This window comes from Amblyraja radiata, chromosome 17 (genome assembly GCF_010909765.2).
Source record: "Amblyraja radiata isolate CabotCenter1 chromosome 17, sAmbRad1.1.pri, whole genome shotgun sequence".
NCBI lineage: Eukaryota > Metazoa > Chordata > Chondrichthyes > Rajiformes > Rajidae > Amblyraja > Amblyraja radiata.
The window spans coordinates 16,714,616-16,740,843 of record NC_045972.1 but is presented as its reverse complement, the minus strand read 5'-3'; the positions used below and the strand labels follow the sequence as shown (position 1 = coordinate 16,740,843).

The 26,228-nt window shown below is 41.0% G+C and overlaps 1 protein-coding gene across 1 annotated transcript in view; it reads right to left on the bottom strand.

The window, feature by feature from the left end:
- Positions 1-6,187: 6,187 nt before the first annotated feature.
- The window catches only part of crispld2 (cysteine rich secretory protein LCCL domain containing 2), a 38,401-nt gene continuing 18,360 nt past the window's right edge, over positions 6,188-26,228 (bottom strand). Inside the window, exons 9-15 of the mRNA XM_033035795.1 lie at positions 24,903-24,969; positions 23,957-24,090; positions 22,789-22,832; positions 22,618-22,690; positions 18,668-18,743; positions 8,307-8,440; positions 6,188-7,273 (exon numbers count right to left, since the gene is read on the bottom strand). Of these exons, the coding sequence (XP_032891686.1) occupies positions 7,222-7,273; positions 8,307-8,440; positions 18,668-18,743; positions 22,618-22,690; positions 22,789-22,832; positions 23,957-24,090; positions 24,903-24,969 (580 nt within the window). The 3' untranslated portion in view covers positions 6,188-7,221. The remainder of the gene's footprint in view (positions 7,274-8,306; positions 8,441-18,667; positions 18,744-22,617; positions 22,691-22,788; positions 22,833-23,956; positions 24,091-24,902; positions 24,970-26,228) is intronic.

Genomic DNA, 26,228 nt, shown 5'->3' with positions numbered 1-26,228 from the left:
CCCCCCACCCCGCTTTTGTCCATGGAACTGGTGTGCTACAATGTTCCACTATGCTACGAACAATATTGCCTTTTGCTCTACTTATTTTACTTGAGTTTGACTTGGTTGTAGTTATATTGAGTCAATACAAATATAAAAGGGTATAGAGAAGATTTACAAGGATGCTGCCAGGGCACGATATATTGATTTTGGTATATCTGATCTGATCTGTTTGGGCAGCATGCAAAACAATGTCTGTCACTATACCTTGGTACCTTGGCACACATGATAATAATAAACCTAAACCTGAAATGGGAGTGTCATTAATGTGGCCCCTGTTTATTCCTCAGTCTCATTGCCATGGAAGGTGGTGAAGGTATGGCTTTGTGAAATTTGACACAGCTGACTACTAGACATCTTCAAAAGACAGCTAAGTGTTAACCACATTGCCATGGAATCTAATTCACATGAAGGTCAGAACCTGTGAGGAGAGGGATAATAGGGATATCGATTTTTGTTCCCTAATGCGCATTAATGAAACTGATGGCTTTATACAGCTGATGTAAAGATATAAACATACTTACTAATTGAAACTAAACTAACAAGTCATTGACAACATAAATAGCTAGTGTACCTCAAATTTTCTCTGTTTGACAATACTGAAAATGGTTATAATTAAATGTACGTTCAATAAACCCTCATTATAATGGACCAAAGGAGGGGGAGGAATGATGTCCATTATTGCTGATTGGCCGCTATAACCACGTATGGGATTAACAAATAATAAGTGAACATGGTGTCATTGTATTATTGTGTAGTAGAAACAAAGAACTGCAGGTGCTAGTTACAGACTGCTGAAGTAACTCAGTAGGTCTGGCAGCAGCTCTGGGGAACATGGATATGTGACGTTTCGGGTCAAGTCTTCAGTCTCTCGGTCTGGAACTGGGCCTGGAATCCAGGTGAGTTGGCGACTGATGGAGGCAAGGATCAGCATTCATTAGTCTGGCCTGTGGGCCGCCGGAATGCGGGTAAGCGTCGGCAGTGGCGGCGGCGGCAGGTGTGGCCTGGAAGTGGCCAGAAGTGAGGGTGCGGGACGGAGGCGGCGTTGGTAGGTCCGTCCACTATAATCAAAACCCGTTATAAAGAGGTCCATAGAGACAACGGTTTACCGTAATAATGTAATTGTTTGCTGTACAAAGCTAATTGTAAAGTATTCAAATTGTTTTGTTGAAAAGTGTGACAAAAATAATGAGACATCACCAAGCTGATGTAACCAAGAAGCCAACTTCAAAGAAAACACAGTATGCAATTCTGAATACAAAGATTACATAATATGTACAGATTATGTACAGATTATGTAAAGATTATGCACTACCTCTTGTCTCTTCCCAGTTGATTGAAACAAATGCTTTCCCAATCCTAGTGATTTGGAAATTTACATATGAAGGGTTTATTTCCTACAACATGCTTTTTGGTGTCTGGTGTCAATTACTTCAAATATCTATTTCTTTAAATATTCACTTCAGGTGTGAACTTAATTGTGGCGTATTAAAAACAGGATGTGCATAAATAGATTAAATAGTGAGAAATATTTATTTTAACAGAAGTGTCTATAACCAAAAGTAAAGGGTAAAAGCATGTTAACCATCATCACAAGATAGCTAAATTGAAGACACAAGGAACTGCCGATGCTGGAGTCCTGAGCAAAACACAAAGTGCTGGAGGAACTCAATGGACCAGGCAGCATCAGGGGAGGGAATAGACAGGTGATGTTTCAGGTCGAGATCCTTCTTCGATGTTTATGCTGTTGTCTAAAAGGAAGTCCACTTAAAATACTTTGGAGTATTAAATACAGAGATAATAACAAAATAAGCTGATCCTGACTATGGCTGCCAACTGACATCGATATGGAAAACTGTCAGTCTTTTTCCTATGTTGGAAATATCAAACTTTGGGAGGGCACGGTGACACAATGGTAGAGTTGGTGCTTTACAGCGCCAGAGTCCGGGATTCAATCCTGACTACGGGTGCTGTCTGCACTGAGTTTGTTTGTCTCCTCATGACCGCGTGGGATTTCCCCAAGTGCTCCGGTTTCATTCCAGACTTCAAAGACGTACAGGTTTATAGGTTAATTGGCTTCTGTAAATTGTAAATTGCAAACGTAAAATCAGCTAAAAGTAGTAATGTGTAATTATGGAGGCAACCGCCATTGGAAGTAAACTTTTGTCTCTTAATTGCGATTGATCTCCTTAACACAAATGCTTCTTGATATTAATAAGCATCACGGACATTCCGGGCAGAATTACTGTCAAGAGACAATATATTTAAACACAATAAATAAAATATCCTTTCATTCTACTATTTTTTGAAAGGGAATACTTCTCCAAAAACATACTTTGTTGGTCGGTCTAGAAAAGCATCATGTCCCTTTCCATCTCCTACTTCATCCATCTCCATATGCCGGCTCTTCGAGCCCTTTTTTGGCTTGAAGGGCCGAATGGCCTATTCCTGCACTTATTGTCTATGTATCTATGTATCGAACCTCTATTGGACCATTAATTGTTTTATTACATTTTTGCCTTGCACCGTTACCCATTGACTTCTGGAATCAGACTTGTCCTCCACCCTTCCCCTCACTCAGTTTTCCCTGGCTCTGTTTTTGCAAAACAAAAAGCTGTTAATCCCTAACACCATCTAGTTCTGAGGGAAAGTTATGCAGCTGAAACATAACCCTGCTTCTCACTCTACAGATGTTGAGTGCTGGAAACCAGGATTCCAGTATCCAAAACAACTCCCCCTGTTTTGTTTCAGATAACATCAGTAGCATTTTGTTCCTGTTCTCCTTTTTGATTTTGTTTCAACTGACCTTTCCTCATCCCAGCCTCTTATGGAAAATTATCATTGGCAAATGCTGCATGTCCTAACGTTTAAGCACACCAACAAATCAGGTCACAGATTCATGTTATTGTTATTTAGTTTAAGGATACAGTGTGCAAACAGTCCCTTACACAAGCACAGATACGGGGATTATGTCTAGATGCAGATCTTGGACTCTAATTAACTATAACCGACATTACTTATATTACTTGCAGTATATCTTCCATTGCTTTACTGTAGATGATAGTTAATTTTTACAGCTTTATATACATATGATTCCTGTATGCTTTATGTTTGACCTTTGGGCAAAAGCCCAAGAAGGGGGATGTAGATCAAACAGTATTGCTGATTTGATCCGTGTCTGGGTTTGTTGCTGATGACCTGATCCATGATCCATGTCAGGTTACCCACACCACCGCCACCTCGTGCATGCGGGCAGCCATATTAGTTTTAGTTTTAACTTACGATTCAGAGCCTACTCATCTCGATGGTCTCTGTATGTATACAAATTAAAGTACCTGTTATGATATATAATGACTGTATCATAAGTACTTTGCACAGGGTATACCCAGCATAGATCACACGAGCAATCTTTTAGGGTTGAAATTATGTCCTTCAGAAAATCGGTGAAGGTATTCTTGCACAATTCACACTCGTGGCCAAAATTTGTCTGGTGACTGATGGTCCTGATACATTATGGGTCATAAACTGTACATTTCAATTCTTCCACTGCAGTTTAGCTGCAGGGGGGCAATCTATGACCCTTGCAGTTCATTCACTGAGAAGGGAGTAGAGCATATACGAGAATCATAATAGACAATGGCCCAATGCTGACAAACAGGGTTAGTATAAATAGAGTTTTTGACTATAATATGGCTCTGGGTTCAGAAATAGGACAGCATTTTCACATAGATGTCTTGCCCTATCTGCCACCTTCATTGTTCAGATCATCTTGGTCTGAAGAACAGGCATGATACTCAGGTGCTTCCTTCACTAATTGCAGTCTCTATGTTCAGGTCAGTCCTGAGCTGCATGGGGTGATCACTCCGCCTCTTAGTCAGCCTGCACCCACTGTGGTTTGAGGCCGTGCATCACATTGTGTCCGTTGAGCCAGATGATCAAGTGTGAACGCCAAGACACAATGGGGAGCACCAGGATATCTCTCCTTCCTCCCAAAATGTATTTTTCTTTAAACACAAAGTATTTATGGCAGGAATGGATGAGCAACGTTTCGGGTCACGACCCTTCTTCAGAAGGAAACACTTTGTGTTTTTTTCAAAATTCCAGCATTTGTAGTTCCTTGTCTGCCTGAGTTTTTTCTTTATTTCTCGGGCAGTCTTTTCTGCTACTGTACTGAGGCTGCCATGTGGTGAATCCTTTATGTTCTGACTCACAACAGTCAGCACAACAGCTACGAGCTCCCAAAGGCCATTTATGCTCGTGAATCTTTGAGCACAAGACCACACTGTTACTTCTAAGATTTTTGCCGAATTTTCCAGATACATTTAGGTCATCTGAGTGTAGATTAATGTTGAATTACATGTCCAGAGCACTAAAAGCGGGTGAAACTCCAGAGCACTAAAAGAGGATGAAACTCTTGGTAATGGTAATGATTACAATCAATCTGAAGAAGGGTCCCAAACCAAAATGTCACCAATCCACGTTCATGCCACAGATTTAGTTTATTTTAGTTTAGAGATACTGTGCGGAAACTGGCCCTTCGGCCCACCGGGTGCGCACTGACCAGTGACCCCCACACACTAACGCTATCCAACACACTCCAGGGATAATTTTTTTTTTCTACATTTACCAATTTAAAAAAAACCTACAAACCTGTACGTCTTTAGAATGTGGGTGGAAACCAAAGATCGTGAAGAAAACCCACGCGGTCACAGGGAGAATGTATAAAATCCGCACAGTCAGCACCTGTAGCAGCTCTATCGCTGCGCCACCGTGCCGTCCAATGCTGCAAGTCCCACTGAATTATTCCAGCGCTCTGTGTCCTTAACAAAACACAACTTTGTTTGCAAGTCCAATGGAAGGGTGTGCATAATTTGATAAAATAAAAACTGCAACGTACTTTAGATGACCAAAGATTTTAATCTCCCTTCCAAGCTCTTTTTAATTGCATAATATACATTTCAGTCTTGTTTACCCCCATCTGATCATTTTGCAGCCAACAATATTTCCATGTAGTTGAATATCAATTGACAGTGGAAGTTTATAAATGTACAAGTCCAAACAAAGATACACCAGGTAATCTGAGAGAAAAGGAACATTTTATTGTTAAATCATGCGCACAGTTTTATAAAAGTATTAAAAGAAGTTGGAGGCTTGTAAGTCTATTTAGTTTTATACATATATATGAAAAAATATACAATGTAATGCAGTAACAAAAATCAAAGTGGTTGAACAGCTATCCTTACCCCTGTTGCCCGACGCAATATATTACATTTAAGATCGTCAGAATTTGCACATGCAGATATTCATTCTGACAGTTTGCAAGATGCCAGTTGAAAGAAATAAAGAACTTTTTGTTTTTGTGAAGAGCTAACAAAAAAAATCTGAAACTAATCCTAAAGTGGTGAATCCAATGCATGATTCCTGGGGTTCCCAAACTGTGAGCCTACCCATGCAATCAAGAAGAGTGCACAGGGTGAGCATGGGAGGAGAGGAAAATTGAGGAAAGACTGATTTAACGCTAAACCTACTTCTTGGCTTGTTAGCTCTTTGTTAAAATACAAAATGTTAGACATATTTTAAAACATAGATGTGGTACTGTGACCTCATGTGGAAAACGTTGAGGCACTTCCACGTTTATTTAAATTTATTTAAAATGTCATTCATCCAGTTAAAATATAAAACATGATGGTAAAGGCACTTTTAAACAGCTGAACAGTTTCATGCTCAGCACAGACATTGGGGGCCAGAGGTCCCGTTTCCTGTGCTGTACTGCTCCATATTCTATGGTAAATTTGAAAGCAGGTATGCCATAAAAAATAGTCCTATACCACCACACTTTGTCTGTTCAATTACTATGCAATTAAGAACTTTCACAACAAAGTTCTCTTTATTTTCACCTCATTCTGAATCCTTCAGCCATTTACTGTATGAACGCACTGAAACCATTAAGTTCATAAGGTCGTCAATAACTAACGATTGATAGAAGGAAAACAGTATGACAGGGGTCACGTGCTCCCAATAATGGAGCAAAAGAGTACTCTGACCAAATAAATACAAAGCTTCTGACAAGCACTGAGGGTAACTGAATAAAGAGGGGATTATGACGGTATTGTGGTGAAATGAACGATTTTTACCAAGGTCTAGTTTATTTGCAGAACATTAGATGGATGAGGGTGAAATGCGCAGCTGTGTGTGGTCTTCCATTAATTCGAGCTGGTATTTACATGAGTGACACAGCCACAAGACACTTACAAAGCCCCAGTCAATGAGGCACCACATCCACACAAATGCACCTCATTTCTCGTTCGCCGAAGCATCCAAATTCCTTATTTTTACCTCAAGTCGTGCACCTTCTGTTTTTCATTTTGACCTTACTCCTGTCAGGTGCAAGTGTGTGCCAATGGACAATTGGTGCAGAGGGAGAGAAGATTATGGACAAGAAATCCACTTATGCAGGGAATGAGGAAATGGGTTTGCACATATTTGAACGCAACAGACCCATGGGAGAATAATCTACTGGCACAAAATGAACATTTGGAACCTCAAATGATCAAGCTAAATTTTGCATTATTAGCTCTAGAGGTTCCAAGTGTACTTCCACGCACACTGCCAGTTTTATTATTGTTGTGCAAATGAAAGCAGCTTTAATGTTAATATTTGGTAGCCTGCACGTCCACCAAATTTATTATGTATACCTCTGGATGAAAGATAAAGCTACCATGGTATTGAAAGCATCATGAAGGCCGAAGGCCCTGCCTTGACTGGCCTCCAGGATTTGTCACCTGCAATGTGCACGCATGGTACTTTGCTCATTGACCGCAATGCAAATAATCATACAGGAGCAATGCACCCATCATTTTCAATGAAAATCATTTGCACTGATATGAAGATCAAACTAGGAGTAAATATTTAACTATATTAATACTGAGCCATATAATTTAGCAGCACAGCTGTAAATAACTATATTTCTGCTTTTAAACAAAATATTAAATTTATTATGTACAATAACGAGAGGAATATTCGAACCAGAGTCCACTTTTCATCAGCAAATGAGATGCAAGGTTTGTAGTCCGAGGATGGGTTCAATTCGTCGTGTGATGAACATGTTCACTGCTGTTACGTGCGCCCAGTTTAGTTACTTTAGTTGCTTCCAGAATAGTTCTGCCAGAGTTCATTTCTCACTCATGCCACTGCAAATACTTTGAAGGCTTTTCCATTAGGGGGATTTGTTAAACTGAAAGAGATGAAATACCAATGTCACATTAGCATCCAGCGGGTAGACAGACAGAAAGCATTCCCCAGGATGGAAATACCAAATACTAGAGGGCATTTCTTTAAGGTGAGATGGACAAAATTTAAAGGAGATGTACAGGGCAAGTTTTTTTTTTAAACAGAGGGTGGTATCCAATCAATGTGTCCAAGTTGCATTTCAATGCTTCAGAATAAGGACAGTCGAGAAAATTATATCAATCTGAATATCCATGGTGCAGAAGTCATTTCAGTCTCAAGATTAACAAATACCAGAAAGCACCTCATTAATTTTTGGGTAGTGACATGAAATGGTCAGTATTATGCTTCACTAAGGAACAAAAAATATTTTCAATTGCATCATGCTGATAAAGCAGATTGCATATTTGAACTTCGGAAAAACATTTCTGTAATTACGAACTTAAATGAGCAACACCAATAATATAAAAATGTCAAATAGTCTTAATCTAAATGGACACATTGATGATCAGAGTTAATAAAAGAACAAGGTTAATGAAATTCCAAACTCAGGGATTATTCAGATCAGATTTGCACCTGATGTTTTAACCGAGTTTGCAATAATTGAGTAAGTAAAAACTATTCACTATCCACCAGATCGTTTCATTATGTTTCTTTAATTTAAGAATATTTCTCATCAACTATTTCCCTTTACTTCAGATAGACAGAAAGTGCTGGAGTAACTCAGTGGGACAGGCAGCATCTCTGGGGAGAAGGAATGGGTGGCGTTTCGAGTCCCGAAGAGTCCTGTCTGAAGAAGGGTCTTTACCCGAAACGTCACCTACTCCTTATCTCCAGAGATGCTGCCTGTCCATTGAGTTACTCCAGCACTTTGCGTCGATCTTCGGTTTAAACCAGCATCTGCAGTTCTTTCATACACATTCCCTTTACTTCAGTTTGGCTTTCTCTATATAGCCACAATCGTCATTTTATAATAATTAAATTTCTAATACTGTGCAAGAATAAATCAAAGGTTTTTCATCCACTATTCTGATGTTTACCTCTCCGACATAATTCCGTTCTCAGAGGTCCCCTTATATCGGTTCTTTTTCTCCACTGGCATCACATCCACTAGTCCTCCAATGTGGTTCTTAATAACACCGGCATGCACCGCTGTTCGACAGATACTGGATCTCTGGAGGATAGGGAGAGAAATGAGTTGAACAATTTAGTGTTCTGTACAGCTCAGCTATTGCAATTACATGTCCACTTTTATACGGCAAAGATAAAATGAGCCTTTGTGTTCACGTTTCTTTGCCGGGGGGGGGGGGGGGGGAATACGCATTTTTATGCCATTTGCCTCCAATATATCTGTCATAGTCTTAAATGAGCAAGAAACTGTTCTCTCAGTTTTGATGTAAAGTGCTAATAACCTTCATTCAATCCCATTTCTGGCAACAACAAAAAAGCCAGGTTGACTGGTTGGGTGGCACCAGAGAGTTGGAAGGAAAAGCATCATCATCCTTCTTCAATGTGGCAAGAATAGGATAGAAAATAATTAGGTTGCTTCATTCGGAATAGAAAAGGGTTCTTCCATACAATAAGATACAGTCTAATTTACATCGGGCATTAGATTGTCATAGAATCATACAATGTGGAAACAGGTCATTCAGCCCAACTTCACCATACCAACCAACATGCCCCATCTACACAAGTCTGTTTGGTCCATATTCCTCTAACCATGCTATCCATGTACCTGTCTAAATGTTTCATAAAACGTTGTGAAAGTGCCTGCCTCAACTACCTCCTCTGGCAGCTCATTACATATACCTACCACCCTTTGTGTAAAAAGGTTGCCCCTCGGGTTCCTATTAAATCTTTCTCCTATGTCCTCTGGTTCTCAGCTCCCTTATTCTCGGTAAAAGACTGTGCATTTACTCTATCTATTCCGTTCTCTATGGACATGATGCGCTACAATGCCGAGAACTGTATACTGCACTCTGTAACTTCCTCTTTGCTCTATCTATTGTGCTTGAGCTTGCTCGATTGGATTTGTGTATGATACATCTGACCTGATAGAATGGCATGCAAAACAAAGCATTTCACTGTACCTCGGTATAGGGAACAATAACAAACCTAAACCTAAACTTTATTTTAATTTGAATGTAAGAGTGCAGGAAAGAATTTAAGACTGACATCCTGTCACTAAGTTGAATTGTTTCTATCCCAGACAAACCTTCTCGGCATCTGCAAATAGATGAAAGAATCACTGATCAGGTGGACAGGACATGCCAGAAGAATATCTGATGACAGAATACCAAGGCAGCTACTGTATGGAGAACTTTATGGAGACTGGTTTAGGGCAAACGATCATGTGGTGGACAGTAAAAGAGATTCAAAGACTCGCTTAGATCATTCCTGAAGTTTCAACATTGGCACAACCCGCTGGGAACAGCAATGGATAATCCCGTTTACCCATATAAAATGAAAGACCTCACAGTGCCAGATACCATGGTGTGAAGAAGGGTCTCGACTCGCAACATCACCCATTCCATCTCTCCAGAGATGCTGCCTGTCCTGCTGAGTGTTCAATGTGACATTGTTGTACTTCCGGTGGCGCTGGCGTCAGCTGCCTCCACCTACAGCCCGGTATCTTTTTGTTTTTTTGTTTATTTAGTTATGTAAAAGTGTGTTTTTTTGTGTTTTTTTTGTGTTTTGATGTGGGGGAAGAGGGCACGGTGCGGGGGATACCGTCCTTCAGCCGCTTCCTGGTGAAGACGCAACTTTTATTCGAGTCGCGTCCTCGCCCCCCCCCCCCCCCCCCCCCCCCCACCACCAGCGGCCTACCTACTGGATTGGCGTGGACTTTCCTGCGACCAGAGCTCCAGCAGCGGCGGGACAGTGCTGATACATCGCGAGGCTGGCGATGCCTTACCGGGGATCGCCGTCTGGAGCCCGGAGTGCTGGACCTGCTGCACCGACATCATGGAGCTGCGGTTTGCGGAGCTCCCAACGCGGGCGGCGCTGATGGACAGCGCGGGGTCCTGCGACTCTGCCCGGCTCGGGAGCTGCGGACTCGGGAGCGGCGGACTTCGGGAGCTGCGGACTCCGGCTGCGGGAGGCGGCTGATCAGGAGGTCCGGGCCGCTGAGGAGGAGGATGTTCACCGTCGGGGTTCGGCGTCGGCGTTCCACCAGCCCGGCGTGAGGGCCTGAACATCGGGCCGCCCGGGGCGGCGACTGCGGGTGCTAGGAAGGCCTCGACCACGAGTGAACATCTGGGAAGAACGGAGGGGAGGCTGGCTGGACTATGGTGCCTTCCTCACCTTGGTGCCACTGTGTTATGTTGTGTCGTGGACTTTCAGTGTTTGTGCTTTTTTTTAAATTCTATTTTATTTTTAATATGTTTTATTATTTATTATTATTATTTATTTATTTTTATTTTTATGATACTGCCTGTAAGGGAAATTCATTTCGTTGTCTCTAACTGAGACAATGACAATAAATTTGAATACAATACAATACAATACAAAAGACATTGGGTGATGTCTGCGTAGAGTTTGCATTTTCTCCCCATGACCTTGTGAGCTTCCTCCCACATCCAAAAGCTGCGGGGATTTGCAGAATATTTGGCCTCTGTAAATTGCCCCTAGTGTGTATGAAATGGACGAGAACGTAGAATAACAGAACTAGTGTGAATGGGTGATCGATGGTCGGCATGGACTTGGTAGGCTGAACGGCCTGTTTCCATGCTATATCTTTCAACCAATCAATCCCAAAGAGATGTGGGTTGGTAGGTTAATTGGCCTCTGTAAATTTCCCCTAGTGTAAACAGGTGATCGACGGTCGGAGTGTACTCTCTGGACTAAAGGGCCTATATCCATGATGTATCTCGAAACAAAACTAGAATGGATGAAGCAAAGGGGAAAAACAAATCTCGAAAATTAGGAACCACTGATGCTACAGCATACCTGCACTTCTGTCACTTGTGTGGAAACCAGGTCAGTCATACAGCCATCTCCGTTAACATCACAATAGTTAACCGGATGCCATGGTTTTACTCAAGTACGAGTGACAACAACATGCTGCACAAGTTAAATCAAATAATATTTCCACTGGATATTGATGGTCTCTGTTTTGATAGACCTGGATCAAATCAAATGTAGTTGCGCCTCATAGACAGTATACAATTGGGTATTTAGTACATTCAAAATATATTTTAAACATGAAGTGCGCATGTCCTCCTTCCCAAAGTCTGTGCTACACTCCATTTGACAGAAGGCACCATGTCTGCACCAAAGCCAAGTTCCTCAAGAACTAATTTAGTTTAATTTAGAGATACAGCAAGGAACAGTCCCTCTGGCCACAATGACCATCGATCACCTATTCACACTAATTCTGTGTTAACTCACTTTTGCATCCATTCCCAACACACTAGAGGGATTTATTTTTTATTTATTTTTTTACAGAGGCCCATTAACCTACAAACCCATACATGGGATGTAGGAAGAAACTCGTGCTCACAGGGAGTACATGCAAACTCCACACGGCCAGCACCCGAGGTCAGGATCAAAGCTAGGTCTCTGGTGCTGCGAGTTGATGGAGAAGGACTCAAATCCCATAGCTCGTCTGCAATTTTAAGCTTTGCCATTTTCAATGCAATTAATTTGGTTAGGCATCTGCCACCGCAATGTATAAGGTCTTACGTATTAAAATATATTTTAAGCATCTTCTCAGCTACCACTGTGAACATTAAGTGGCTGGCAAGGGATGATAAGAAAAGCTATTAATAGAAAATAGAAATATACGTCATTAGTTATATAACGCCAGCAGTGACTGGAAAAGAAACCCAATTATAGTGAAATTATGAGAAGGAGGGGGGGTCTCAATACACCTTGCTGATCACAAAAGGCAGAAGGCAAAAAGGTATATGCTTTCAAGTTTAGAATTTGGAATGTTTAATATTTGGTTTTCTACAGCATCCAAACATTAATCCTGATCCCTTGGGCTAATACATAATACTGCCTAAATAAGCTGGGAACACAGATTTTTCTTGGCCATGAACCAAAAAAAACCTGAAAATACATAAAAACATGCTCGCCACAGTGCCAATAAGTCTTGGATGTAAATACACCTCGATAATTAGCCCACCAGTGACTCGTCAAAGAGTCCTTCATTGTATGATGAGTCGAAGGAAATCAGGATTAACTAAACACCCTCTCCTCAAACCCACTGGTACTGAACAATAATAATAATATTGCCCAAGAGCAGAGACCTGCAACTTTCCATTAGTTTAATAAGACTCTGGTGATTTTACTTCACCACAGCTTAGTACATTTTCAGAAAATAATCACATGCATGTTCTCCCTCCCCATCCCCCGTTCCCCCGCGCCTCATAACCAAGGCCAAGTTATGGATATCATCCCTTTGAGATGCACCGATGTACTTCAATAAAAAACATCCAGCTACTTGTAAACTTCGGGATAATAACACTCCCTATAATCCTTTCTTCAAATTGTTAGCAACAACCAGAGAGCAGTACTGAACTACTGTCTATCTCATTGGTGACCCTCGGACTATCCTTGATTGGACTTTGCTGGCTTTACCTTGCATTAAAAGTTATTCCCTTATATATCTATACACTGTAAATGGTTTGATTGTAATCATGCATTATCTTTCTGCTGACTGGCTGGCACGCAACAAAAGCTTTTCACTGTACCTCGATGCATGTGACAATAAACTGAAATAAACGAAACAATCTGAAGAAGGATCCCGACTTGAATGCAGCCTGACCCGGTGAGTTACTCCAGTATTTTGTATCTTAGTAAACCAGCATTTACAGTTCCTGGTTTCAACCAACCCACTGGTGACCGGAGAGTTGGGGAGAGATATTCATAACTTGCATAAATAGCATCCAGAGAAAACCCACGCGGTCACAAGAACAACGTACAAACTCTGTACAGACAGTGCCCGTAGTCAGGATTGAACCCGGGTCTCTGGCGCTGTTCGGCAGCAACTCTATTGCTGCACCTCTGTGCTGCCCTGTAAGGGGAATATGAGGTGCTGTCCCTCCAGTTTGCGTGTGGCCTCACTCTGGCAGTGGAGGAGGCCCAGGACAGAAAGGTCAGTATGCAAATGGGAAGGGGAGTTAGAAAATGGTTAGCAACTGGGAGAAATTATGACGGAAGCAGAACAGTCTTGCCAGCGTTATTGTCTAACCACAACTTGATGTCCCCAGTTGATCATGGTGCTGGATGATAGACACAAAAAGCTGGAGTTACTCAGCGGGTCAGACAGCATCTCTGGAGAAAAGGAATGGGTGATGTTTCGGGTCGAGACCCATCTTCAGACTGATGATGATTGATATAAGATATATGTGAAAACTAAACAAATATGTAGATATAATGTCACCAGAGGACAACAGGGTCGGTGAGGAACATTAAAGAGCCAATTTATATTATTAAGGAGCCAAGAATATTTGGGCATTTCAGATGAAGAAGCAGGTGTTTTCAAACACCATGTCTAAATTCAAGTTTTCACAAGTCTCACATCTCCCTGTGTAAATATAAAGGCAGACTTCCTGTTATCGTTACCACTTTGCAGTTTAGAAATAGGAAGAATTTGTTTATTGCTGGGTCATAATTCAACCAAGGGAACGTGTAACAAATTGACTTAAATATGAACGACACAGAATGGTCAAATTTCCCAACTGCTAAATAATAAAGCAACCACTATCTTTGGTCAGGGTGACACAGGTCTGAGTGTACCACAATAAAAAGAACTGGTCGTACACTTAAACAAAAAAAAACCTTTTACATTCCGGCTGGACAACATGAACGTCTCATTGTTCTTTTGCTATTTTGGACACTGGTGAAGAAGCTCTGCTCAACTGCTGGCAGAGTTCCACCTGTCAGCCACGATTTACTGCCACTGGGTAGAGCAGAGTACTCTAGAGATGTGCAGGAATGCGTTTACTTTAATCACAGTCACACAGTGTCTCCATACATTAGCAGAATTTGGTTTGTTGAAGAGTCACGAGGATTTATCACATCCAGGCCCTTTCCCCAAGAACGGCAAACGGCTGTACAACAAAATGGTCTGATTTTAAACTTAAACTCTTGGGTTTGCAACTTCTCAAAGGGACAAATTTATTTCACTTTAATTTTAAAATTGTATTGATCATTAATCTGAAATTATTTTAATAATCTGTTTGAAATGTTAGTGGACTCACAAGTTATAGGAATAGAATTAGGCCATTCGGCCCATCGAGTCTAATCCGCCAATCAATCATGGCTGATCTCTGCCTCCTAATCCCATTTTCCTGTCTTCTCCCCATACCCCTTGACACCCATTCTAATCACGAATGTGTCTATCTCTGCCTTAACAATGATTTCCCCAGATTAATGCTGACTAAAGAAGTTCCTCCTCACCTCCTCTCTAAAAGAGCACACTTTAATTCTGAGGCTGGTCCGAGACTCTCCCACCAGTGGAAACATCCTTTACACATTCACTCTATCTATGTCTTTCATTATTTTGTAAGTTTCAATGAGGTCCCCCCCCCCCTCAACCTTCTAAACTCCAGCATGTAAAGGCCCAGTGCTGTCAAACGCTCATCATATGCTAACCCATTCATTCTTGGAATCATTCTTGTAAACCTCCTCTGGACTCTCTCCAGAGCCAACACATCCTTCCTCAGATATGGGGCCCACATTTTCTCACAATACTCCAAATGCGGCCTGACCAGCATCTTATAGAGCCTCAGCAATACATCTCTGTTTTTGTATTCCAGTCCTCTTGATATAAATGCTATCAAATAATTTGCCTTCCTTACTACCGATTCGACTTGCAACTTAACTTTTTGGGAGTCCTGCACCAGCACTCCCAAGTCCCTTTGTACCTCAGATTTCTGGATTCTCTCTCCATTTAGAAAATAATCTACGCCTCTATTCTTATTACCAAAATACATGTCTCCACACATTGCTATACTGAATTTCATCTGTCACTTCTCTGCCCACTCCTCTAACCTGCCCAAGTCCTTCTGCAAAGTCCTTGCTTCCTCTACACTGCCTGCCCCTCCACCTAGCTTAGCATCATCTGCAAACTTGGCCACAAAGCCTTCAATCCTCTTATCCAAATCATTCAGCTTCTTTTTGGTCTAAACATACCAAGGAAAAATATCCACATGCAAATATTTATTACTTGCTTTTGTTGCTTCAGATTTGCTAGCATGGTTTCACAATATTAATGCGCAGGCACATTCTATCACGTGGAACAAAATTGCACTGAATAGCTTAAAATAGAGACATTGTGACTGTCAATAGGACACAATATCAGACAGACTATTTCCTATTCTCCAATGAACAATGGGTGTGGGTTTTTTCAAATTTGTTTAGATGGTGATTGCACAGGAGAATGGGGTCAAGAAGGAAAATGCTCAGCCACGGTTGAAAGGCGGGGTAGAGTCGATGGATAAAATAGCCTATTTTGCTCCTGTCTTATGGTTTTAGTTTTTAGTTATACATTTAGAGATACAGCGCCGAAACAGGCCCTTCGGCCCATGGAGTCCACGCCGACCAGCGATCCCTGCACATTAACACTCTAGGGACGATTTACAATTTTACTGAAGCCAATTACCCTACAAACCTCAACGTCTTTGGAGTGTGGGAGGAAACCAGTGCTCCTGGGGAAAACCCACATGGGTCACGGGGAGAACGTACAAACTCCATACAGACAAGCACCAGTTGACAGGATCGAACCCGGGTGTCGGGGCTCTGTAAGGCAGCAACTCTACCACTGTGCCACCGTGCCCGCAATGTATTAGGTCTCAGGTATTCACCCAGAATTGTAAGTAACCATATCAAGAAATTTAAGAACTGAGTTGATGTTTAAAACATATGCTTTAAGCAGAATAATTTCCTTGTTGTTGGAACATTATTATTCCAGCAACACTTGTTGTTATAACATGGTTCAGTAAATGGAAACAAGACCTTGACTCAACTCTCCCTTATAAACTTTATGACACATTTCTCCCTCTCAAATGCCCTGAATGCGTAGATTTCCTTGCCAACATTTCTCTCTCTTTTACACCAATACTGATGCTACCCGAGTTTGTTCCTATTAAACTTTTATTGCTTTCCCTCATTTCTTCTATTCTTTTGGCCTGATTAATGCATAGCACGCCCTTTCACTTCTTTGACCAGACAGGCCATTTAACATCGAATTTGCTTCTGACAAACTACTTTTCACCGTGCGTTCTACATTCCTTTTGTCTCTTTAGTAATATGGTCGGACAGAATCAAGCAAGTCCTGTAAAAGCAGTTCCCTAAGGGGAATGCAATTGGAATAAATCTGCAAATGCCAGCAGGAGTGTCTTTTTGGCTGAGGATGCATACAATCCCAGTTGTCCTCTAGACAAAAACTGAATCTGCGAAATATATGACAATTCACCAAGGATTCCACCATCATATAGTTGGAAGACTCCCGGGATGCTCCATGCGGCCGAAAGGCTGGCGGGCCGAGAATAACCTGGTGGAACAACGCCACAGAGAATAAAGAAGTACCCAGTGGGGGTTGCCGAGAACAAAGAGGGAGCCAGCGGTGCTGCCGAGACAAGCAGGGACCCGGCACCACCTAGGTGAAGTCTGCTGTATGATTTCACCGGATTGTATGCAAAAACAAAGAATTTCAATGTACATGGGTACATGTTAAAATGAAGTATAATTGAGTCATTGAATTACTTGATTAATAAGTCTGCTGCGTTTGATGCAAGTGAAGCATGGACTAAAACTGATGGAGATTATTATTAAACCAAAATGTAGGAAAGAACTGCAGATGCAAGTTTAGATTGAAGGTAGACACAAAATGCTGGAGTAACTCAGCGGGACAGGCAGCATCTCTGGAGAGAAGGAATTGGTGATGTTTCAGGTCGGGACCCTTCTTCAGACTGATGTCGGGGGAGTAGGTGGTACAGAGATAAAATATAGTCGGAGAGAGTAAGACTGGTCAGAGATCTGGGAAGGGGGAGGGGATAAAGGGAGAGGGAAAGCAAGGGCTACTCGAAGTAAGACAAGTCAATGTTCATACCGCTGGATATGTTACCCTGAACTCTGGGGTTTGACTTATTTTGAAACAGAGAGGAACAAAAAAGCTGTGCAGCACATTAAAAAAATCAGTAACATAACCAATGTTTTGCATTAGTATTACGAAAATAAATTGATAAGGATTCTGATGAAAAAGTTAAAATGATTCAAATAAAAATGTCATTAAACCTAATTACTAAATCATGGCATGTCATTATTACCACACACATAAATACTCATTAAATTCTGAATATACAATGACTATTTAAATTTGAAAGGGTTCACTGGTAAACATCTTATTCTATATTGAGTTCTCCTGGCTTTGTTCTTGCTGCAGACAGATACAATTGTTAAGCTCAATTACTATAACTACAGACTCCCCACTTAAAAGGAAAAATAAACTTAATTTAAGGGTTCAAATTAAATTGCTCAATAATTCTTCCTCCATATTTATTCTAATTCACTGTTTTATTTTCAGTTTGTTGCATTCAATCCCCCAGATCTCTTTTTCCGTTGTTTTTAATTTTACAATTTAGGACACTCATCAACTATTACACCGGATTTTTACATCATCAGTTTACGCAGGATTTGAAGCACAGGGAAGAGAATGCAGATCAAATCCCACCTATCAGCCAGACAATACGTCATTGCGGGGAGAAGGCAGGAGAATGGGGATGAGAGGAACAGATAGATCAGCTACTCGATGGGCTGAATGGCCTAATTCTGCTTGTCCATCTCATGGTCTTACTCCATCTATGGTGGATCCAATTACCACTGGGGAAATGCATCAAAATCTGAATTTCTTTTTTGCTCTTTAAAACCCCTCCACCAGCAAAGTAGGAACATGAGTGGTGTAGAATATCAGAACCAGGTCTCCTGCAATGAACCAGTGTTGAAACCACAGCTGGCTTTCAAATGCAAAAACAAAAACTGAGAAAGAGTTTCATCTCCCTGGAGGTTCAAACTTTCTGTATATGAATCAAATAACTTCAGCTTGGCCAGTTCTGGCTTTAATTTCCCCGCTGCTATACTCCAGCAAGCAGAAACGCGGTCTTGACATTAACGGAAGAATGGAGCATAATGAAAAACAGAATATTCTGTCAAACGTTTTATGCAGATAGATTTTCCTCCCCCCATAGGAGACGACATTGGATTCACATCAAAAATGGAGAAAGCAAACAAGGATCGTCCATAACCACAAGAGGGGTGTGGGCGGATTGAGATGTCTGGTCTTTTTGCTGTGTCAATATTGTATAAAACGCTGTTGTTTGCAGTAATGCCGAGGCAAACATCTACACTCTGCTACAGGATCTCGATCACAGAAGAGAAAATACAGTGAACTTACGTCAGAATAAATCACGTTGCCAATGACTCGCGCCCAGAAGGGAAACTCCTCCAAACATTTCGGTGGGCAATTAATCCTATAAATCAAAGTAATCAGTCTCTGAATTTAAAATTGCCCAATAAAATATCCATTAATTGCATTAATGATTAAGTTTGCAAGTATAATGCATGACATAACAAATTTCCAATTAAGCACATGAGAAATTTTGCATAAAATATTTACAGTAAAATCAATTGACGTAGAAGAATGGCATAATATTAATAACAGATTATAGGAGCAGAATTAGGTCATTTGGCTCATCAAGTCCACTACTCCATTCAATCATGGCAGATCTATCTCTCCCTCGTAACCCCATTCTCCCCATAACCTCTGACACCCGTACTAATCAAGAATCTATCTATCTCTGCTTTAAATATATCTGCTGACTTGACCTCCACAGGTTTCTGTGGCAAAGAATTCCAGATTCACCAGTCACCACCCACTAAAGAAAGTTGAAGCAAGGTCCTGGTTATGTGTATTTCACTATGGACACAAAAGGCTAGAGCAGTATAACTTTTGGATTACACTTGTTACAATTCGTAGCTTAAGAAGTTCTTACTGCTTAAGCACTTCTGAAACTGTAAGTCCATTGGCTTCCTTGAACTTGCTGTAAATGAATGGTTTAGTTCGCTGGACAGCAAGTGTTTACAGTGGGATGACATATTCAAGTTCCACTCATTAATTGATATATTCAACCACAAGCAAAGGTGCAGTATCATTATTGACGTTAATATCCCAAGCTGCTCGATAAATGGAAATACATGGAGAAGACGGATTCCTGGCCTTTATGGAAGAGTTTGCGTGGAGACGGTAGGAAAGATGCATTTTGAGACATCTATAAATGAGAAAGAAAAGTAAAAGGAAAGAGAGACCCAGAGACTGTCGATGGTTTAATGCAAGACATAGGAAAGGACGCACACAAAAAAAGAATCAGAAGAAAGAGACACAAGAGACTGCAGATGTTGGCACCCAAATCAGAAAGCAAACTGCTAGAGGAACTCAAAGGTCAAAGCAGCATCTGTGGTGCGAAACGGACAGTGGACATTTCAGGCCGAGACCTATCATCTGGACTAAAAAAAGTAGAGGTGTGATGGCAAGTTTAGTTTAGTTTTAGTTTCGTTTATTGAGAGGGTGAGCGAGCGACAGTTAGTTCAACCAGACAACTGTGCATGTTGGAAGCAGAAACTGAGGTTTGAGTTTGAGTTTAGTTTATTGTCAGGTGTACCGAGGTACAGTGAAAAGCTTTTGTTGCGTGCTAACCAGTCAGCAGAAAGACAATACATGATTACAATAGAGCCATTCACGGTGTTCAGATACATGATCAAGGGAATAACATCAATAACTTTTAGTAAGTATTAAGAGGTGAGGGGGGGGGGGGGGGGGGGGGGGGAGCAATGGGACAAGTCCCAGCAAGCGATCCAGGTGATGAGGGGTTGTTTGGCAGATGCAGGAGGTAGAGATAGTAACATAGACCAGGGGACAATAAGTGAATGCAAAAAGGATGATGGAATCTGATCAGAAGAGAGGAGTGGAACCAAATGAGGATGGGATGGTGGACAGATTGGAATAGTTATGGGAGAGGATAGGGGACCCACAAACTCTACCCACTGGGTTGGGGTGGAACCACAATGCAAGCCATTGCTGGGATGCATTGACTGGATTTGGAGAGGTTAAAGTGGTTCCAGCCTGCTGAAAGATGCAGTGGGGAAAAGTACCATACTTAACCTCGAATAGAAATACTACTCAGGTCAACTATATATTAAAGAGCAGATATAGGTTCTGCACAAAATGGGAGCAATTAACCTATTCCAAGCAATGTCAATGGATATGGTTAACACTACATAATTGATTATAATAAAGGGCTACTAATCATCAGCCTGTGCTTTGGCCAGACTTAATGATTTGCTTTAGAATAGCAAAGAAGGGTTTGGGTTTAGCGTGGAGAAACATGCCCTGCGGCCCACCGAGACCATTAATCACCTGCATACTAGTTCCATGTTATTCCACTTTCTCATCCTACACACAAGGAGTCATTTACAGAAGCCAATTAGCCTACAAACCTGCATGCCTTTGAAATGTGGGAGGAAACCGGAGCACCCAGAGGAAACGTGCACGGTCATACGGAGAACGTACAAACTCTGCACAGACCGTACCCATAGTCAGGAATGAATCTGGGTCTCTGGTGCTGTGAGGTAGCCGTTCTACTGCTGTGCCACCCAAAGGCATTGTATAAAATCATCTTTGTCTTATTTTCATAACCTACCTCATTATCTCAATCCATGTTTCACAATAGAACCAGTGAATTGTGATTAGAAGATATTTTCACCCTTCTTAAGGTCTGTTTAACATGATATGAAGCACAGCTCATGGTGTGTTAAACAGTAGAAAAAGGTTTTGAAACTAAATTTCAATCATTTAGTTTTAAATGTGAAAAGCCACCACTTAAAAGTTAAATACAAAATCTATCAGTGCAAAGGAGATACAAGGATCTGCAGGTATTAGTTTACAAAGAAAGGCACAAAGTGTTGGAGTAACTCAGCGGATTGGGACTACATCGATAGGTGATGTTTCAGGTCGGGACCCCTAAGAAATAGGCAATCTGAACTATACAGAAGGTAATGGAACAGAATACTGCAATGAGAACCATATAACAATTACAGCACGGAAACAGGTCATCTCGACCCTTCTAGTCCGTGCCGAACACGTATTCTCCCCTAGTCCCATATACCTGCGCTCAGACCATAACCCTCCATTCCTTTCCCGTCCATATAACTATCCAATTTATTTTTAAATGATAAAAACGAACCTGCATCCACCACCTTCACTGGAAGCTCATTCCACACAGCCACCACTCTCTGAGTAAAGAAGTTCCCCCTCATGTTACCCCTAAACTTCTGTCCCTTAATTCTCAAGTCATGTCCCCTTGTTTGAATCTTCCCTACTCTCAGTGGGAAAAGCTTATCCACGTCAACTCTGTCTATCCCTCTCATCATTTTAAAGACCTCTATCGTCCCCCCTTAACCTTCTGCGCTCCAAAGAATAAAGCCTTAACTTGTTCAACCTTTCTCTGTAACTTAGTTGCTGAAACCCAGGCAACATTCTAGTAAATCTCCTCTGTACTCTCTCTATTTTGTTGACATCCTTCCTATAATTGGGCGACCAAAATTGTACCCCATACTCCAGAATTGGCATCACCAATGCCTTGTACAATTTTAACATTACATCCCAACTTCTATACTCAATGCTCTGAATTATAAAGGCCAGCACACCAAAAGCTTTCTTTACCACCCTATCTACATACAGAACCTCAGGTGATGGTCTTCAGATGTGCCTCAAACTAAGATGTGTCAGATGGCCACAGCTAATTGAAAGAGTAGTTAGAAGACAAATGTGGACAACGCCATAGTCAAAACCCCACAGATAAGGGTCTGGAGAAGGGTCCTGACCTAGGGCAGCACAGTGGTGCAGCAGTAGAGTTGCTGCCTTACTGCGCCTGAGACCCGGGTTCAAGGCTGACTACAGGTGCTGATACATTCTCCGTGTGACCATGTGGCTTTTCTCCGGGTGTTCCGGTTCCCTCCAACACTCCAAAGATGTGCAGATTTGTAGATTAACTGACTTTAGTAAGTTGTAAAATTGGTCCTAGTATGTAGGATAGTGGTAGTAAACAGGATGATCGCTGGTCAGTGCAGATTCCGTGGGCTGGTGTTCCTGTTTCTGCGCTGTATCTCTTAAGATCTAAAGACCTAAAATGTCACTGATCCATGTTCTCCAGAGATGCTGCCAGACCCGCTGAGTTACTCCAGCATTTTGTGTCTTTCTTTACCTATTAGTACAGTTCTTGACTAATTGTAATATTACTCTGCATTGTGCGAAAAGTAATTAGCAAATAGGTAATATAGATGCCTTACCTTGGACAATGTGTACCTGGCTTTCGATAAGGACAAAGCTGAGCCACTGCGGTATAACAATCAACTGACTGGGCTAGTAAAGGAAAAAAATACAATCAGAACATTGGAACATTTTCAAGTAAAAACTGAGGGGTTTTGAAATTTAACAAAAATTTGAAGAAATGATCTTACTGGTCACTTCCGAAACTGTAAATCCATTGGCTTCCTTGAACTTGCTGAAAATAAATGTTGCTCTTGTTAAAAGATTAATGGCATTTTATTAAAATACAGTGATCTTAACTATGGCTGTTACCTTTGATCAATTAATCAAATATTATGTATAAGACTGGAACAAAACCTTAACTCAGTCTACCTAAAGTCTGCTATCCTGTCTTCTGGTGAACTATTATATAGCCCAAATAAAACACAAACAGCCAATAAAACAGATCAATAGTGCAGATAACCACCTTGCTCCAAATTGAGAGAATGTGAATGTGTGCAAAGGAAGAAGATGGAGCTGGTTTTAAATAACCAATCATTCAAGTATTAGTAAGATATTTTTTCCAAACTGCTGCCAACGTTCAGTCAAAAGGTCAGACACACTCCTCACATCTTCAAGTGTTTATTCAGCTTACGGATAGTATCCTACACGATAATGGGCAATATTCCCACAATGGATGCAAGAAGTGTTTCCTTTGGCCTTGTTAGCCCATTTGTTACCACTATACCATACCTCATGCCAATGGAAATTGAATCCAGGTGCATGCACACTGATTTTCTGTTATTTCTTACCAAGCTGTCTACATTGATAATCTCTACACAAGTAATAATCCTAACCCATTTAGAGCATCAATTTAACTTGCTATTTGCGTGTGTGTGTGAACACTGATATATAGGCTCGTTTGTGGATAACCATTAAGATTTTGCTGCAGTCTGGTCAAAAACAAGGGAAATGCATCCAGTTTTAAGAAAATGGTGAAAGACTTGTTTTCATACCTTCTTTTCCCTGGTCCTATCTGGCAGAAAGTACAGAAGCTTGAAGCGTGCACCACCACACTCAAGAACAGTTTCTTCCCCTCCATTATCAGGCTTCTGAACAGTCCTTGCATAAGCCAGGATACTGTTCAATTCACCTCCATGGCATTGAGTACCTCCATTGGACTCTGCCTATGGAACAGGTGTGCTACACTGCTGACAACTATATTCTGCACTCTGTATCTTCCCCTTTGCTTTATCTATTGTACTCAAGTTTGAACAGATTGTATCTGTACATGGCATATGTTTGGATAGCATGCTAAACTAAGCTTTTCATTGTACATGTAACAGTAATAAACCTAAACCTAATTTAGGGTTCTCTCACCTTATGGATCGAATGTGTTTTCTGGTGGACTTGACAAAGAATGGGACTTTTCCTGTCCGGGTGATATCCACAAGTCCTCCGTCTTCATTTTTAAATATTCCTTGGTGTATTGCAGCCCGACAAATGCTAGATTGCTGGAAAGATGCAAAACAAATTGATTCGTACATCTCCTGCACTGTTTGACAAAGCCCCTAAAACTCCCACTTTGGCTCCAGCAAATATTGCCCAAAAACTTGAAATAAGCCCACCATAAAACAGAGGTCCTACTGTAAATTATAAATTTCTGGATAGGCTTGGTTAAAAATCACCTCAACCTGTCCTTAAAATAGTACTTGGGAAAGATTAGTGGTGGAAGAGAAATGTCTCCACAGTTAGTATTGAGCAGTGGTATTAGTAATCAGGTCTCTGATGCCTACAATCAAGCATTCACCTGTTCTATCTTCCTATTCCTACCCTCACTAACACGTGGCACCACAAGCAATCCAGAGATTATCACCTTTGAGGTCCAGCTTTTTTAAATTTTGCCTAATTCCCTGCATTAAACACTGCAAGACCTCATCCCTTTCCCACCCTCGTCTCGGGTGAAGATCTAGATCTCAGACCTGGGCAAGATAATTTCCTTTATTAAAAAAAATAGCAGTTGTCCCTTTCAAAGGAAGAAATTGAGCCAAGATATATTGGGCCAAGATGGACCAGGGCTGGGGAGGGTAGAGATATATACATTCAAGCTAGCTCTACATCCCATTTCTGTTTAGGGGATATGTAACGAAGGATGAAGTTTATCCCAGATATATCCTTGTTACAAAGATATCCGTATCCCAGTCCCACCCACAATCCCATACAGTAGGTAAGGTACAGTAGGTTAAGGTCAGTAGTTAGAGGCACACTGACAATTTATGCTGGGAAGGGACCTCGAGATATCTAAATAAACATAGAAAATCCTTACCGCTTCATAATAGATTGTTCCAATTACTTTAGCAGTTGAAGATTTGCAATTAACCGGGCACTTATACCTAATCAATAAAAAACATCAAATTATCAAGCATCAAACGTCGCCATTTATAGACTGATTACAAACACAAGAAAAATCCTCAGGTCACACTTTGAGCATCTATTCAACTGCTTAAAGTGTTAAAATACATCTTTAGAAAATGTGTTCCTGCTGCTTAATATTTTCGGCACAGATAGACACAAAAAGCTGGAGTAATTCAGCCAGTCAGACAGCATTGTTGGAGAAAAGGAACAGGTGACGTTTCGGGTTGAGATCCTTCTTCAGACTGAACATCACCTATTCCTTTCCTCCAGAGACACTGTCTGAACCACTGAGTTACTCCAGCTTTTTGTGTCTATCTTTGGTTTAAACCAGCATCTGCAGTTCCTTCCTACACAATTAATATTTTCTGTCTTCTATTCCTGCATAAAAATCTCTCTGTAATTGGTATTACAGATTCAATAAGAGCAATTAGTGGCTTAGAAGGAGGTTATCACGTCCCTGAAAGGACAGTTTGTGTAACAGCTTCAGCAGTGAACATTTTAATGTCATAATTTTAATAAATAGTACAGTATCTCTGTAACCGAAGTGAAAATGCCAAAATAAATAAATGTACTGAATTCATGTGACAAAGCAGTAAAATATTCAGATGACATAAATGTGCTCCAGCCTTTTCTAAGTTCACTGTTCGAGTGTAGCCATAGAATTTGAGGTGTCTGTAAAGAAACCTTTACCTCATAATACAAGGGCAAATATTAACGCTGTGTTTTGCTGAACAGTTTTGTCACTTGATGAATGGCTAAATAATCATATTTAACAAGGAGGTCTGTAATATATCACGGCAATCGCACCATTCCCCATTATACAATTTTATCTTGCATCGCATGACTGATTGATCGCTCATTGGATAAAGAATTTTACACAAGGATTTCCACGAGAATCACTTATTGATTTTATATCCTGAAACAAAGAGATTCAATAACTTTAAATGGAAATCAAATCACGCAATAAATACTATCAGGTACGAAATGTATCAAATGTATGAACCACTGTGGTGTCCCTGGTAGAGCTGCTGCCTCACAGCGCCAGACAACCTGGTTTGATCCTGACCTTGGGTGCTTTCTGTGTGGAGTTTACATGTTCTCTTTGTGACAATGAGAGTTTCCTCCTGGTGCTATGGTTTCCTCCCACAACCCAAAGATGTGCAGGTTTGTAGGTTAATTGGCCTCTGTAAAATTGCCACTAATGTGTAAGAAGCGGATGTGAAAGTGGGATAACATT